Genomic DNA, 15,923 nt, shown 5'->3' with positions numbered 1-15,923 from the left:
GTCTACAATTAACATACAAGCCTTACACAATCTTCTCAATGGCAAAAGAATTAGACGGAAGAAGCCAGTTCAGAAGAACAGCTACCCGTTGTTTCTCTTGGGCTTGGGTAAGTTTAACAGCGGTGTGGTAACGTGGAACATAAGGTTTTACACTGGCACAAATATTCCGGATTGAGAGGATAAGAGGATGCATTCTGGTCACTTTTTGATGGTGTAAACGCTATACACATTCCGGAATCCGTCCTCTCACCCTCTCAAATGTTGAGTTGAAATTCTGGACTGAAAGGACAATAGGGCGGATTCCGGTCACTCTTTTTCAGTATAAACGCGCTGAGGATGTATTCTGGAAAGATTGCAGAACTCCTAGTATATAAAAAAGTAAGTGTAACAGATTTCTATATTTTTTATATGAAGTTTTGATAATGTTTGATATATTAATTAACAGTGGTGGCTGCATGTTTTATGTAGTTTGCGTTTTTCAATGTGTAGCGACTACTGGTTAAACCTAATTGTTTTGTGTTACAGATTTCGGAAATAGTGTCTGAGGTATGTTTGTGGAAGTTCACTGATGAAGAAAGCATCGTTTTAATGCACCATTCTGGTACAGACTGTCCCAAACCTTATCGGAAAGATCCCGGAACACCAGTGTACACTCACCTATAGGCTAAATTTCACAGAGCGGGTTGAATTGGCTTAGCCCTTTGTAAGTCAGGGCCGTTTATAATGTGGTGGCAGCTTGCCATGGGTTCAGCGGGAGAAAGAGACACCACAACAAATGATTTCTTTGGCGCTAGAAAGGCTGTTTATTGCTGAATTGGATTGGCTCTTATAAGTGCTGTTGGTTTTAGAGGAATGAATTAGCGCTTATAAGTCCTTTTAACTTGCAAATAGTCTTCGCTCTTGCTACTGTCACTCTCGGCACACTCGCAAAACAGCATGCAGGCTGCACCTTATATAGAGTCCAGCAAGAGGGAAAGACTGGACCTGGTTGGAACCAGGCTGCAGCAGCTATACAGACAGAGTGAACAACACAAATCCTGGAGGAGGCAGAGGAAGATGGCCTCACTGCAGGACCTTATTGTGGGCCCCCCTCCCCAAACGTTAATTTTAACCCTTATTTCTAAATATCCAAAAAAAAAACTAATCAAGTGTTCAATATTTAACTATATTTAATTGTCAGAATGTTAGCATGTATGAAACAGCACATAACAAGAACGTTTTCTTTACATCCAACACTACACTATTTTTTTAATCATAAACGAACAGGTTTAAAAACTAACCCTGCCAGGATTCTCCAATTCTGTGATCACAGAAATTATTACAGAATTCTACAATTCTGCACAGACATTTGCAGAAATTGTCTCACATAGGAAACCATTTTTTTATTATTATTTCTAAATCAGAAATACAAAAAAGTTAGGATAATTAAGACAGTAGTGATACTGTTGAAATGTGGGAGGACACAATCTGAATTACTGGCAATGCACACCGGCAGCTACAGTGATACAAATGTGTAACATCTGCAAATATAAATGCAAATGATACTATCATTGCTAATAAATAAATAAAAACTTTAAAACCGTTTAGTTAATGAGAATAATAATACAAAAAAAACGCGTTTTAACACGTGATGTGTCAATGTTTTACCATAGGCTTGTCTATTTTGTAGTTTGTGTATTTTTAAATATTGTACCTTTGTTAATGCTTTGAGGTCCCATTGTTTTGCAAAAATGTCAATCCAGGTATGAAACTCAGACATGAAAAAAGCAAATCTCCAGCATCATTTAATATTTTGTGGTAATCGTAAGCATTTTAATGATATTTAACTTTAGGGCGGTGCCCATTGACTCACATACTGAAAATGTGCACAACATCTGAAAATGTGAACTTTAACTTTATATTGGAAATCATAGTATTAACATATTGTGGTGATATCTAGCAAGGTGTAGATTAATAGCCTCAATATTACATATATGTGACCACTCTGAGCTATAGGTTAGTCAAAGCAGTCAAGCAAAGAAAGTACATGTTCTTGGAACATGCAGAGAAACAATACTGACAATTTCAATGAGATCCACACAGTCGGCCACATTGAGGACCAATGTACCAGATTGGATTTGGAATTACCATGATGTGGGTTCAGTTCTCCTGGTACTCCATGGGCCCCTTGATTATTCAGGCTAAAGTTAACTTAAATATTGTTGCAATTTATCGATTTCACCTATGACTGAAACTTTGCTGACCAGATATTATAATGACGGGGAATGTTCCATTTCAATCGGCCTGTCCGTGGTTTTAAAATAGACCAAACTGTTTTCTGAATATTTACACATCCTACAGCTATGACCTGAAAACGAGTTCATACAAGAGTTTCACGTTCAGAATCTCCAGTAAGAAAATCACCCAAATTAGGGCTCTTTGGTTGCTCGGTCGCTGTACCCAAGTCTCTTTTCACCCAAATTCTGTCTACAGCCTCTCTTTGCTGATTAATTTGTGTAGAGGGGTTAGCATTTGTACTACTGGAACTGGCTTGCATTTCACCACCAACTGTAGTGGAAGAGGATGGGCTAAAACAAAGTGTCTGGTGAAGATCAAGCACAGGAGCATCGTCTTGAAAGAAATGTTCTGATTTGTTGTCCATGAGTTGAGTTTGATCCTTCTGTTGTGGACTTGGGTATCCCTCATGCTTGGCCAGAGGGAGAATCGCAGGACCAGCTACAAATTTGCAAGGCACCTTTTCCTCGGCTGCATTTGTGTAAGACAATAGACCCATGGATGTTAGGTTATGATGAGATTTAGAGGTTGTATTTTGTCTTAGTCTTCCATGTGTGTCTTCAGAAGAATCTGAAAGATAAATCATTTGAAAAACATTGAATGAAAGGTTTTTTGTTTGTTTTTGTTGCAATATTTAAAATATGCATACAAAAAACCTTATAAAATCAGGGTCAAATTGTAGTATGGAAGACAGATACCGCCTGTCACCATTTACTTGCATTTTTTAAATCTGCAGTTCAATTAGCTAGAATCAATTTCCAGCCACACAGTTTGTCAGATTTTGGCAGAGCTGATTTTCTCACTGAGCAACTGTACAGTACATTAGAGGAATCTATCCTAAGGATGAGGTCCTATCTACTGTGAGGATTTACTCTGCATAGCAACTGTTATATAATGTAAAAATGTGAAATGAGGAGTGATTTTACAGTGCAAGAAGTAAATTGAAGTATATTTATCATTAACTGGTTTTGACACTTGACTACTAGAGACAGTGTATGTACTACAATGCACTGTTTCCTGATGGCCACAAGATGGCAGTCAATACTCATATAAGGATGTATTCATTTACACAGTGAATTTAATTAAAATCCCAGAATCCACGCTAAATCTCATAAGTAAAACAACTTGTACAATGTTTTATTTAATGCACTTTGATAGCAGACCCAGGTTTACATAGATCTTTCATGTGACTTTAGTGCCATGTCAGACTTCTAAATATGTGACCACCCTTTGGCCCAAGCTTTCATGTCACTCCTTATTGTCCGACTGACTTTTTATATCCTATGGAAATCGTAACGCTGCCATTAAACTTTAGCAAAGTTTCATGGTCATGTAAACTCTATGATTGAGGTGGAACTGCCATGGAGGTAAAACTAATCCTTGGATGTAGATCGCAGTGCAGTAATATCCTTTTGAATTGGAATTACAGTGGCAATTCTAACAACTTACGTTTTCTTTGCTGATTTAACAGATCCAAAGGTCTTAGTAAGCTAAAGAATATTTCTGCACTCAGGCTGCCGCCTTCAAGGTTTCCTCTGGGCTGTTGCTCGGAGAAATAAGAAGATGAGTCCAAGCTAGACATATCTCCACTCGAGAGACTGCTTGAGTCGTAGGAGGATTCGGAGAAATAACGTCCATCAGTGGATGAAGTTGCGTTGGTCATCTCAGAGACAGTTCTGAAAAAGAAGGTGTCAACAATATATTTAATTATATTGTCCTTAGTATACTGGGGTATTCATTTCAAGGCATGGTCAACAAGCTTAACATTTCTTTCATGTTGTTCTCAATGTTATCACTAACATTATTTAATTGGGGATATGCTGATTTTTCAAGAACTGTACTGCAGCAAATGGAAGACTACACATCTTCCTGGTACAACATCACACTATGCAGTAACGGCACATTTCTATGGTCTGGCCAAATAGCCTGTTCAGTTACAATTAAAAATTAATGAGAGGTGAGGACATCTCAATACTTAGCTATGTTCTTTGATACTGCTATATTGTTTGTAGAACTTCAAGGAGAACTTGAAGCATAGATGGGAGCTGCTGTAGCTCATTGTCAGGGCATTAGATGTATAAACAAATATGCTATCCCTCTTCCTTAATAAGATCCGGTACCTTTTTGTATACAAATTAACCCCTGATATAATCTAAAAGCTAAATTAAAATCACTAAAACACAGTTTGTGTTATAGTTATATTACTGATTTTATGCTGTGGAGGAGTTATGGTTGTAGTACACGCATGTAGTCAGTGCGCTACTTTGCCAGCTTTAAACTTGTATGAATATCAGTTCATATTCCTGAAAGAGCATAATCAAGTTACTGCATATCCAGGAGACGCAACAATACCGGTGCCCTTAGTTTTTGGTCAATTTGTGCAGCTTTGTAGTGTTAGCAGGTGATGTACCCTCCCTTTTAGGTCTCGTTATGTTTTGGCCATGCACATCTTCGAGTGTGAGGAATGTTTGTGATGTGTGTGCTACATCTCATTCTCTGAACAATAGCGAGGGAATCTGGAGTTCCCTTTCAATTCGAAGACAACCACCACATTGGGTAGGTTTTGCTGAGCTCTCTATACCAGTAGGCCCCTTCCTGGGACGATGCACTCGATCCCCGCCCACCGAGGGGATAAAACTATCATCCAAAGGAAGCCATTTCTCTTTTTCCTTAAAACGGTACGGTAAGACCTCTGTGTCGAGCTGAGCTTGTTGCTAGGAAAGAGCTTATCGAGTTTGTATTTTCCTTGCGTTCGTGCTGAAAGCTAGCTCACCACTTTCCCGGAATAAACAACTTTGAAAATGACCAAGCCTTTTTGCCTTTCTGTCTTTCAGCGGCCTCCTCGCTTGTGTGGTAGGCCGCTCTTTGTATCTGTCTGTCGTGTGTGAGCGACTGAGTGCAGACATCCACAAGTGGTTGTCTATTCTTTCTGAGAGTACACAGTTCCTCCACAGGGCTAGGCCTTGCTGTATCCCTGCTGTTGAGTGACTCTTCCGGCCGTGCTCTCCTCCACAGGGTTAGGCGGTGTACATAGTGCACGGTGCTTGGTACTACACTAATGCATGGGCATGCAGTGCTGCATGGTACTTGATGCACGGTGCGGTGTTAGGTACCCTCTGCTACAGCGCTGGTGGGTGAGCCCACGACGTCCGCACTTAGCCAGTGTTTGAGTGCAGTGCAAGTGGTGTTTAGAGCATGGCCCATTCACAACACTAGGCCTATGTCAGGAAAGTCAGGGTTCCACCCCTGCACGGCCTGCAATGCCAATATCCCGCAAGAGTACAAGCATACCCTTTGAGCCCAGAGCTTGGGCATTCAACATGTGGCTTGTAGCATCTGTGAGGCTTTCCAGTCCTGGGTGAAAGAGGCTCGTTTGGAGAGGGCCACGAGGGTGAGCTCTGTGTCCTCTATGGATAGACCATTGGCTGCTCTTGGAGCCCCAGAGCCCCTCCTCCATGACATGTCCCAGGACCCTCTGTTAGACATCCCCGATGCACAGGCCGCCCGCAGTTGCTCCCTATCTCCACAAACGAGAAGGGTGAAGCATTTCAAGCAGACAAGGGACATTATGGACCTCAAGGCCCAGATTGCCCAGGTCCTAGAACTCTTGACTAAACAGATGCCGACTGCCCAGGCCCAGTTGCAGCCCCAAATCCCATACCCTCTCCCCCAGGGGTGTTCAGGGTGGATGGGAAGAGGGCATTCTCTCCATAGCGGCCTCTGGGGAGGGGGCTTCCTTCTCTTCTGACATGCAGGTGGGTGAGACCCCTGCTGAGGAAGAACCTGGCTTCGAGCTCTTCGCTTCGGCAGAGACGACACATTGCTCCCTATGGCACTACCTCCACCACTTAGGCGTTCCACTCGTTGTAGACCACCCTGTACAGCTGTTCCCAGCCTTTCTCAAAAAAGTCAGGTTTGAAAGCATCAGTTCTCCTAGTGGACCAGGAGAGTCTGGTTTTTGACCCTGTGCCAGCTGTTGCATGGCCAGCCCTGGGAGAGGAGATGGATCGGGCGCACATTTTTTGGCTACCCTCTCGATGATTACACCCTCCTTGAAGGACTGTTCTCCCCGAATGGAGCCCTAATGTTGACTGGAGGCACTCATGAAGGCCCCGTTTTAACCCATACACTCCATAGAGCTGAAGTACCTGTCTGAAGACAGCCTTCCTCTTGGCTATCACCTCCGCTAAGCAGGTCAGTGAGCTGCAGCCACTGTCTGTGCACAGCTCCTGCATGCGTATTTGGGAGGATGGCAGCAGGGTGTCTCTGCGCACCAACCCTGCTTTCCTCCCCAAGGTGATCACAGCCTTCCATGTTAATCAGTCTGTGGAAATGGAGTCTTTCCATCCACCTCCGTTTGCTTCAACAGAGGATGATAGATTGAATTTCCTCTGCCCAGTGCAGGCATTGAGATGCTATGTGCACAGGACAAGTGCTCTGTGTCAATCTGACCAGCTCTTTGTCTGTCATGGGACACAGACCCTAGGACAGCCCCTCTCTAAGCAGCGTCTGTCACATTGAATTGTGGATACAGTCTCAACTGCGTATAATGGTGCTGGCTTGCCCCCACCTGGTAGGGTTGGCTACATCTGGGGCCCTCTTCGGATGTGCCTCAATGTCTGATATTTGTACTGCAGCTAGCTTGGCTACGCCGCATACCTTCTCCAGGTTCTACCGTCTTAATGGGGTAGACCCTGCCTTGCCTTCTATAGGCACAAGGGTCCTTGAGGGTGTAAGTTCTCACCGCTAACCTCTAAGTTAGGCAGTGCTTGTGCGTCCCTCATATGCTGCTGTTCCTTCTCCCTCACGACTGCTCTGGTAAAAGTTATCCCATGTGTAATGTTGGGTTACTTACTGTAACTCTTGTTACCTGAGAGAGAAGACAACCACTAACTGCGAGGTCGCATCAGTCGCCCTCACGGGTTTGATGGAAAACCAGAAATGGCTTCCTTTTAGATGACTGTTTTATTTCCTCTGTGGGCGGGACCGAGTGCATCATCCCGGGAAGGGGCCTACTGGCAGCTCTGGTATAGAGAGCTCAGCGATACCTACCCAATGGCAGGCATATCCAATACATAATGTCATTGGTAGTCGTCTTCTCTTTCAGGGAACCAGGGTTACGGTAAGTTTTTAAACTGCATGGAAAACCTACCTATGTTAATGTGAGTTATGCCTAAAAAACAGTTATGTCCATCAGAAGGATAATTTGAATTGCTTGAGGTAATTGTAGAGTTGCTTTTTGGCCAAAAATATACCTGTACCAGAAATGTCACCTTGGCCTTTCTCTTTTACAATGTTGCCTTATTGCACTCCACATGGTGAACACAATGACTGGCTTCATTTTGCACAAATATTCACTCATATAGACATTTCCAATTGATCTGGCTATAATTAGGCTTGCTATTTTTCGATTTTAATCGGCAAAGTTCGTTAAACATTGAATTCCCCAAAAATTTGAGTTTGACTGAAACAAATTTATATAGGATAAACGTTAGATAAACCACTCGCTATTTTCTTTCCTTACCAAAAATAATAATTTAAGAAATCTCTAGTCGGTGTAGTTTTTATACTTGCTGCCTGTCCCATCTTTCGTTCCGCTCTGAATGGCTATGGGTCGCTGTCAGTCAACTCAATGGGTTCCTTAATAGTGTAGTTTTACCGTCAGTCATTTCATCTTGTTCTGACATCTCATTGGATGAAGCAGTGTTAGAATGCTCTCATTTGTTTTAAATGACTGTAAAATTATCAAGACCGACTGTGCACTTTCATTTGCCAGCTACAGCGCCTGTCATACAAAGCAACTACTTTGTAATTAGCGTGTTAAGGTGTAGGTAATCTTTTGCTGTTATAGGTATATATGGTGGAAATTACTAGTTTGATTTGAAAATGGGGCTCAAGAGGAAAACAATTGAGTATTGTGCACAATACCCTGATCGAGGGCTGAAGTCTCCACTGCAGAACGAAGCAGACTAGTCTGCCTTGCCTCCAGTGAGCCCAGCTGTGGTTAAGTAGGAGAGGGCCAGAGCTCGGAATAATAAGTGCAAGTTAGTTCTATTTACCTATGTAGTGTTTTGTTATGTGCATATTATTTTTACTTATAAATGTATGCTATAAAAGTCTGTAATACACTTTATATGGTGCGTTTTCTACAGTTTGTTTGAGACTGTAGCTTTACAAGGTATAGCTTAGCTGTGACAAAATGTTATTTTGATTAGAATGTTGATAACCGTAGTTTTGTTGCATGTTGAACATGATACAGGGGTTTCGTTAAATGAGACGTTTCTCAATGGCATAAAATCTGTTTTATTGTTTTGGGGTTTTATTAAGCATAAAGGTCGATTTCACCCATCCTCTGCTTGAATTGAAAAATAAAGGTTGAAAACTAAAAACGGTAAATTATTTAAAAAATAAACGTTGGTATTAATCGGTGATTTTGGGGGGGGGGGGAATAGTAGCAAGCCTAGCTATAATCCAATAAATGTATGCTAATTTTTTTAACCAGAACATGCACTCCTTTAAGTTATTTTGTGATTTATAAAGACCAGATGGTTACAAGTTAAGTGGCCACATGTAACTTTATTCATTGAGGACAGATGGTGAACAGGTGGTGTTAACTTACAAGAAGTAGTGGATGAAAGCCAAACCAAAACATTGCAAAATATCTTAAACTGTACCACGCAAAAATTCAATCTCTATAGTTTACATATTGAAAATAATTGTCATTATTAGTTTCTTGAAAAAAGACATGATTTGTGCATGCATATGATTTTATAAACCCCAAATATAGTCTGGGGGCCCAAATGGAAAACCCCTCCTTAATTTGAAATTTGTAGCACCCCCTATAGAAAAGGTTTAACACATTTTTAAGAAGGAATGGATCCCCAGGAGTAATTTTAGGGGGGAGGTGGAGGTAGTATTATGCAGTGGTAACTTTGAGATATATGGATGCTTTTCTAAATCATGTAAAATTGCCATCACTAATTTCATGAAAGTCAAAATAATGACTACTTTTAATGTGTATAATTATACATTGTTGTTATCCTATATTGACTATACTAAATATGTTTTCTGCTCGTTTTTTTGTCTGTATGTATAACTTATGAAATGCTTACACAATATTTATTTAATGCGGTTCATTAGAGCAGAACGTGAAAGCATCTGGGACCTGCATCGTGCGGAGGTTGTAGAGATGCCTATGCCCGCTGGGTATCTCTGTACATCAGTGATACGAAGCTTCTGCCAGATTATGCCCCTGAAGTGAACAGTTTGTGCAAGGAAATCGTGCTGTGGCTCTGTCTAGAAATAAATTCAGCAATGTCTGGACAGAGATGGCACTTGAACAAACAATAAACTGTGATAGTAAAATAAGAGGGGGTAGTGAGTTTAACTTTAAATCCAGGAGCTTTGGCAAGATGGTGCATCACTGATGATGAGCGCTCAGCCATCACAACTTCCATGAAGTTAATGTGTCATATGGTAGATTCAGACAGATGAAGGAGATGCAAATAAGATGGTTAATGCCATCTTATTTACATGACAAACCTATTTAATTTTAATGCTGACTTGATAACACTTGCCAGCATTGCAACTGACATTGTTACACCTGCACCTGAAACAGGTTGTGGAAGACAGACTAAATTCAAATACCACAGGATTCTTTGAACCATTGCACAAGATCAACATCAAGACATTTTCATCTCTAAGCACAGAGGATGACATGGCTGTTATACAAATGGTCGGTCAAGGAGGTGCAACTAGCTTTGGAGAACTTGCTGAGTTGGTCTTCAGAAAAGTATGCCAGCCTCTACAGAGTAGAAGAGTAGATATGTCTAATCAATATGATATAAAAGATTAAGTTAAAGCTTTTGAACATGCATGAAGACAATCCTCACAAAGCAATGAAGTCAAAATCCATGGTTCCAAAACACCCATCCCAACGCAGTGGAGTAAGTTAATTGGAAATCCCAAAAATAAAGAATATCTGGTAAAATTCCTAACAGAATAATAGTGTGATAGGGCAGAAACTTTACTTGGCCTATATCAGAAAATGGTTATTGCAGGTGGATTCAAGGACGGCCTCATTGCTCACATTTCAGGTGGAGGTGTAGACAGAGAAGATCTATTCTCATTGCACAAAGCAGATACTCTGCTTCTACTTCATGTTGCACATGCTTCACACAAATTCCCTTGTGTAGTGGTGTGGTCTCCAGACACTGACGTTGCAGTTCTCTGTGTACATTTTATTCACAAGTTGGAAGCAATTCAAGAGCTTTGGTTTTGTACTAGTTTGAACGATAAAGCCAGGTTTATATTAACTCACACTATAGTAGCTGAACTTTGCCAACAACTATTCAGAATGTTGTCAGCAGTACACAGAGTGACTGGGTGTGATTCAACCAGCAGTCTTGCAAGGGTTGGCAAACTAAAGCCATGGCAGCTTATCAGGAAGAATCCACACAGATTTAGAAGCCTTACCAAGTTTGATTTTCTGATACGAATTATGATACCAAGCACGTAAATTGCCAGACTTTTATCTGCAACCATGCCCTGGTGCTCAGCCTGACATCCTCTGCCAAATTGGAAATGGAATTTCTCCAACACTAATGACACATCCACCTGACCCTTGAAGGACCCCTGGAACTCATTACATGTGGGAGTAAAAAAGCCATGTGTGAGCGTAACTGCAGTTGTTCCAGACAGAGCATGGCATGCACACAGGCTTGCTTGTGTACTGGTGGTGAGGATTTATAATCCTCTTAAAATTGCCAGTGTGGATCCAGATGAGTCTGACACTACAGAGGATTCAAACGTAGACTTGGAGCATATGGTAAATATATTGAAAAAGGATAGACATACATATATACTGTCATCAGAATAATCTGTGCATTAACATGTTTTAAATAGTGAGCCTTGCTAATCATTTTTGTCAAACAAACCTTTAAGACTAGAATTAGTTTTTGTCTTTTTAAGATACATTATTAATTGTGTCAAAGAAACCTTTGCATGACTAAAATGTGTTTTTGTCTGAAATAAAATTGTTAAAGTTTTACTTTCAAACTTGTCTTAACAACTTAAGTACATTTTTGTGGCCTTTTTACCAGCACAAAATGTTATTTTAACATGGGTACAAAAATATTGCATTGGCATACCTTGCTACCACTTTACAACACCACTCCACCCTAGAAAAGCACTTAAAGGAAGTTCTATCAAAATAACATAGTTTTTGCTTTCTGTACATGGGGTGCTATGTAGCAAAAAAAAATCTGGCCAGGGCCCCCAGACTAATAGTAATTTTATTTCAAAATACATTTATTTACACAATAAACCACTTGAAGAAATAAGATAAATATTTTCTAGAATAAGGTGTAGGCTACATAAAATCACAATGTAGTTTAATAATACATTGAAACACTTTTTTTTAGCATAAATGCTAGGAACAAACAAAAACTACAATCTAATAAAATAAAAAATAAATAAATATACTTGCACACTTACAATTACACAATATATAAGGAAGTGCTATTTTAAAACATTTTACAATAGTGATATATCAGTGCTTGTATTTCTTGTTAAACTGGATGCTTTCTTGTGGAGCTGGACAGACCACAATCTGCTCTGAAAAAAACAGTTTTTTCAGGGGATCTTTATTGGTGCACCAGAGATTTCCATCAGAGTTTAATACTGCAGTTTGTTATGCACAGTAAAGAAAACTGGGGTGCTGGATGCAAGTGAGATATTATTATTGTTATTGTTATGAACCCTTTATTCAAGGCAACTTACAGGTATTACAAGGTTACAGTGTAGTTTACAGTAAGTGCAAATACTACTAGAATACAATGTGAGATAACAATTTAGGGTTAAGACCATTTGTATCTACGATGACATGACAACAGTGCAAGGATTATCAAAGCAAATTAAAACATAAATAAATGTAAAAGTAACAGACATGTGAAATGTCCTCTTAGGATTTTAAAAAACAAAACTTTCATACTTATACATATTTACTATAAATTAATTTAAGATATATTTCATATTTCAGTAATCTAAATGTCTTAAAGAAGGGCAGTTTAGGCATTTTGTGGATGAAAGGCACAATTTGGTTCCATTAGACTGCAGCACAGCCTTAATCTGTATAGTCCATGATTCCTGCCTGTGCAAAATTATCAGAGCTTTAAGGTGTAACTTACGAGAGCTTCCTTAGTTTCCGTCTCAAGAGATAGTCTATGACATCTGGTTCGCTCTGAAGAAGGCTCATTAGTACCTCTTGCTGTAGTTCAGGTGACACCTTTGAAAAATACAACAAAAGTAGTCTTCATATAGTTTAATAATTTGGTATCTTAAAACTACCCCAAAAACAAATAAAACAGGATGAACTAGAAACCCCCTGTCTAAAAAAAAGGTGCATCTACTAGCTGTATAACCTTATAGCATATATAGATGTTAAAATTCATGTATGAAATCTGTAAATGTGTAGATTTAACAGCTCAGCGGTCAATGTATAAAATAACTAATGGTAGTTTTAATGCTACAGCATTTGAGGAAATAAAGTAACGTCAGGAAGCTTAAAGGTAAAAAAAAAAAAAAAAAAAAAAAAAAAAAAACCTAAGATCTGTTACGCACTTGAGCAAATTAATTGATTTATTATTGCTTTTACTTAAACTCCAGCCTTTGGATTTTTTGTATTATTTGATTCATCTTTTTAAACTTCACTGCATCCCTTCTTGCAATGATTATTATTATTATTATTATTATTATTATTATTATTATTATTATTATTATTACATAATAATAATGTATTTAGCAGAGACCATGTTATTAACGTATTGTCCTATATACAGACATGACTAGAGACAGATTTCCGATTTTATCCCCCTTGCCTTTCGCTTTGCGTAAAAAAAAAAAAAAAAAAAAAAAAAAAGATGCACTTAAATTTATTTTAAATCAAAATGTACCATAGGGCAAACATTAGGTATGGTAATAATGACATCTCTTCAACAAAACTCATGCCTCTACTAAGTGTGGTTTAGTATTATTCAATTGAACTTGGTTAGAAAAAAGCATAACCTAAGTGCATGCAAAGTTGCCCTTCTGGGAGTTGTAGATCAGAGTTTTGGCTGTTGCTGTTTTGCTTTCCCAGCAGACTTCATTTCGATCATGTGGTCACTTACAATGCTATTTAATTCTGCTGATATCAGTCAATTATCCCAGATGTTAATACATCCAAAACGCCTTTATGCTGCCATTTCAGGATGATGTCTGCTGGCTTAAAGTAGTACCATGGTAAAAGAAATTCAGAACCTTCATCATGCTCTTCCATGGAGTTTCAAGTTTATTGTGATGTATTGCTCATTATCATGCTCTGGCATCTTTCTTCTGGAGCTCCGATGCCTGTTAAACACATGGAGCTCGACGGAGTTGGATTCTTATGCTTTGTTGTCTTGGTTGTGTGGGCAGTCTTGATCCTTGACTCATGGCCCTTAAGCAGCCGAGAGGTATGTTCAGCAGCACCCTTTAATCGCGAGATGCTCGACCGGGACACGCCCATCTGTTGGCTAGGGATCCACAGCTGGCCAATCACCAGATGCTTTTCTCCGCAACCAAGCACAGCAGGTAGCATGTCCCAGATAGGCCATCTGACTTAATAACTCTTTGCAAAAATAACAAACACAAAAACCCCTGAATGAAACCAAACCAAACAAATATGTTTGTATGTGTCATGTGCACAGCCTCAGCCTTGCCATGGACACTAGATAGACTATATTACTTACTGTAAATAACGATTCATAGTTCTCTATAAGTCTCTGGACCACTGTAATGATGGCTGGGCTGTCCTCCACCCCCAAGGACTTCAGACTGTAATCCTTTTCTGGCACTTTCTCTCCCTGGAGGAGGTTTGGTCCAAAAATTGTAGCCAAATTAGCTGCAGTCATCTTATTACCAGCAATCTGAAATATGAGATTTCCTTGGAAATTAATAACATACAAAAAGTTTATTACCTGTATGACTGAGAACACATTATATATAATGTATAAAATGTACATAATTAAATATATATTTATTCAGCCCCTATACATTCAGCCCCTTAAGTCAGTACTTGGTAGAAGCACCTTTTGAAGCAATTACTGCAATGAGTCTTTTTGGATAGGTCTCTACTAGCTTTGCACGGTGAAATTTTTGCCCATTCTTCATAGGAAAATTGCTCCAGTTCTGATAAGTTTGTAAGGGATCATCGATGGACTGCAATCTTCAAGTCTCACCATAAATTTCACTATGTAACACAATTTTTGTTCCTGGGTAGTAAGTGTTATTTCCTAATTGCTTATGCCTCAAAAGTATAGAAAATGGCTATTATCCCCCACAAACTTTGCTTTTGTGACCAGGACAGTGATATTTCAAAATATCACTATTTCCAATGAGAACACGGGCAAATGTGTGTCTTTTCGTTCACATAAAGTCAGAAAAAAACAACGTATGAATCCAAATTAACATGTATTTATACTAAATACAAAAATGACTACAAAAGATTTAGAAGTGAGTAGTTTTTCGAGATTTACGATTATACTGTATAATCGTAAATCTCGAAAAACTACTCACTTCTAAATCTTTTGTAGTCATTTTTGTATTTAGTATAAATACATGTTAATTTGGATTCATACGTTGTTTTTTTCTGACTTTTTGTGAACGAAAAGACACAAAAGCTCCCGTTTTCTCATTGGAAATAGTGATATTTTGAAATTTACCTGTCCTGGTCATAAAAGCAAAGTTTGTGGGGAATAATAGCCATTTTCTATACTTTTGAGGCATAAGCAATTAGGAAATAACACTTACTACCCAGGAACAAAAAAAAAAAATTTGTTACACTGTGTTTTCAACTGGATTCAAGTCAGAACTTTGACTGGGCCACTCAGGAACATTAATTCTGTTCAACCACTCTAGTGTGGCTTTGGCTTTGTGATTCAGATCATTGTCCTGCTGAAATGTGAATTTCCTCCTCAATTTCAGTCTTAGCTGACTCAAACAGGACTCAGGACTCCATTCTCCCCTCTATCATGACAAGCTTCCCAGTCCCTGCTGAAAAGAAGCATCCCCATAACATGATGCTGCCACCACCATGCTTGACAGTTGGGATGGTGTTGACTGGGTGATGTGCAGTTTTGGACTTTCGCCAGACATAACGCTTGGAATTTAGACAGAAAAGTTCAATTTTTATCTCGTCTGACCACAAAAACTTTTTCCACATGTTTGCAGTATCACCTACATGCTTTTTTGCAAACTCCATACATGCTTTAAGATGAGGCTTTTTGAGTAATGGCTTCTTTCTTGCCACCCTTCCATACAGGCCAGCTTTGTGTAGGAACTGGCTTACTGTTGATGTGTGAACACTGACTCCCATCTCAGATACAGAACTTTGCCATTGTTTGCTTCAGAGTGACATCCCGAACCAGTTTCCTGCTTGCCTGGGTGCTCAGTTTGGGATGGCGACCTGATCTGGGTATTGTCTTGGTGGTATGATGCATCTTCCACTTCTTAAATATGGACTTCACTGTGCGGAGAGGGATAATCAGCGCCTTTGAAATTTTCTTGTACCCTTCTCCTGCTGTGTCTCTCTCTACCACTTTATCCCTGACTTGTTTCAAAAAGTTCCTTGG

General features: G+C 39.5%; 1 protein-coding gene across 1 annotated transcript in view; it reads right to left on the bottom strand.

Moving 5' to 3' along the window:
- Nucleotides 1–1,541: 1,541 nt before the first annotated feature.
- Nucleotides 1,542–15,923, bottom strand: part of LOC121318702 (rho GTPase-activating protein 6-like) — a 42,938-nt gene continuing 28,556 nt past the window's right edge. Inside the window, exons 9-12 of the mRNA XM_041255656.1 lie at nucleotides 14,043–14,219; nucleotides 12,462–12,559; nucleotides 3,724–3,950; nucleotides 1,542–2,844 (exon numbers count right to left, since the gene is read on the bottom strand). Coding sequence (XP_041111590.1) covers nucleotides 2,360–2,844; nucleotides 3,724–3,950; nucleotides 12,462–12,559; nucleotides 14,043–14,219 — 987 coding nt within the window. The 3' untranslated portion in view covers nucleotides 1,542–2,359. The remainder of the gene's footprint in view (nucleotides 2,845–3,723; nucleotides 3,951–12,461; nucleotides 12,560–14,042; nucleotides 14,220–15,923) is intronic.

This window comes from Polyodon spathula, chromosome 7 (genome assembly GCF_017654505.1).
Source record: "Polyodon spathula isolate WHYD16114869_AA chromosome 7, ASM1765450v1, whole genome shotgun sequence".
Classification (NCBI taxonomy): Eukaryota; Metazoa; Chordata; class Actinopteri; order Acipenseriformes; family Polyodontidae; genus Polyodon; species Polyodon spathula.
This window is presented reverse-complemented; position numbering and strand designations above follow the sequence as displayed.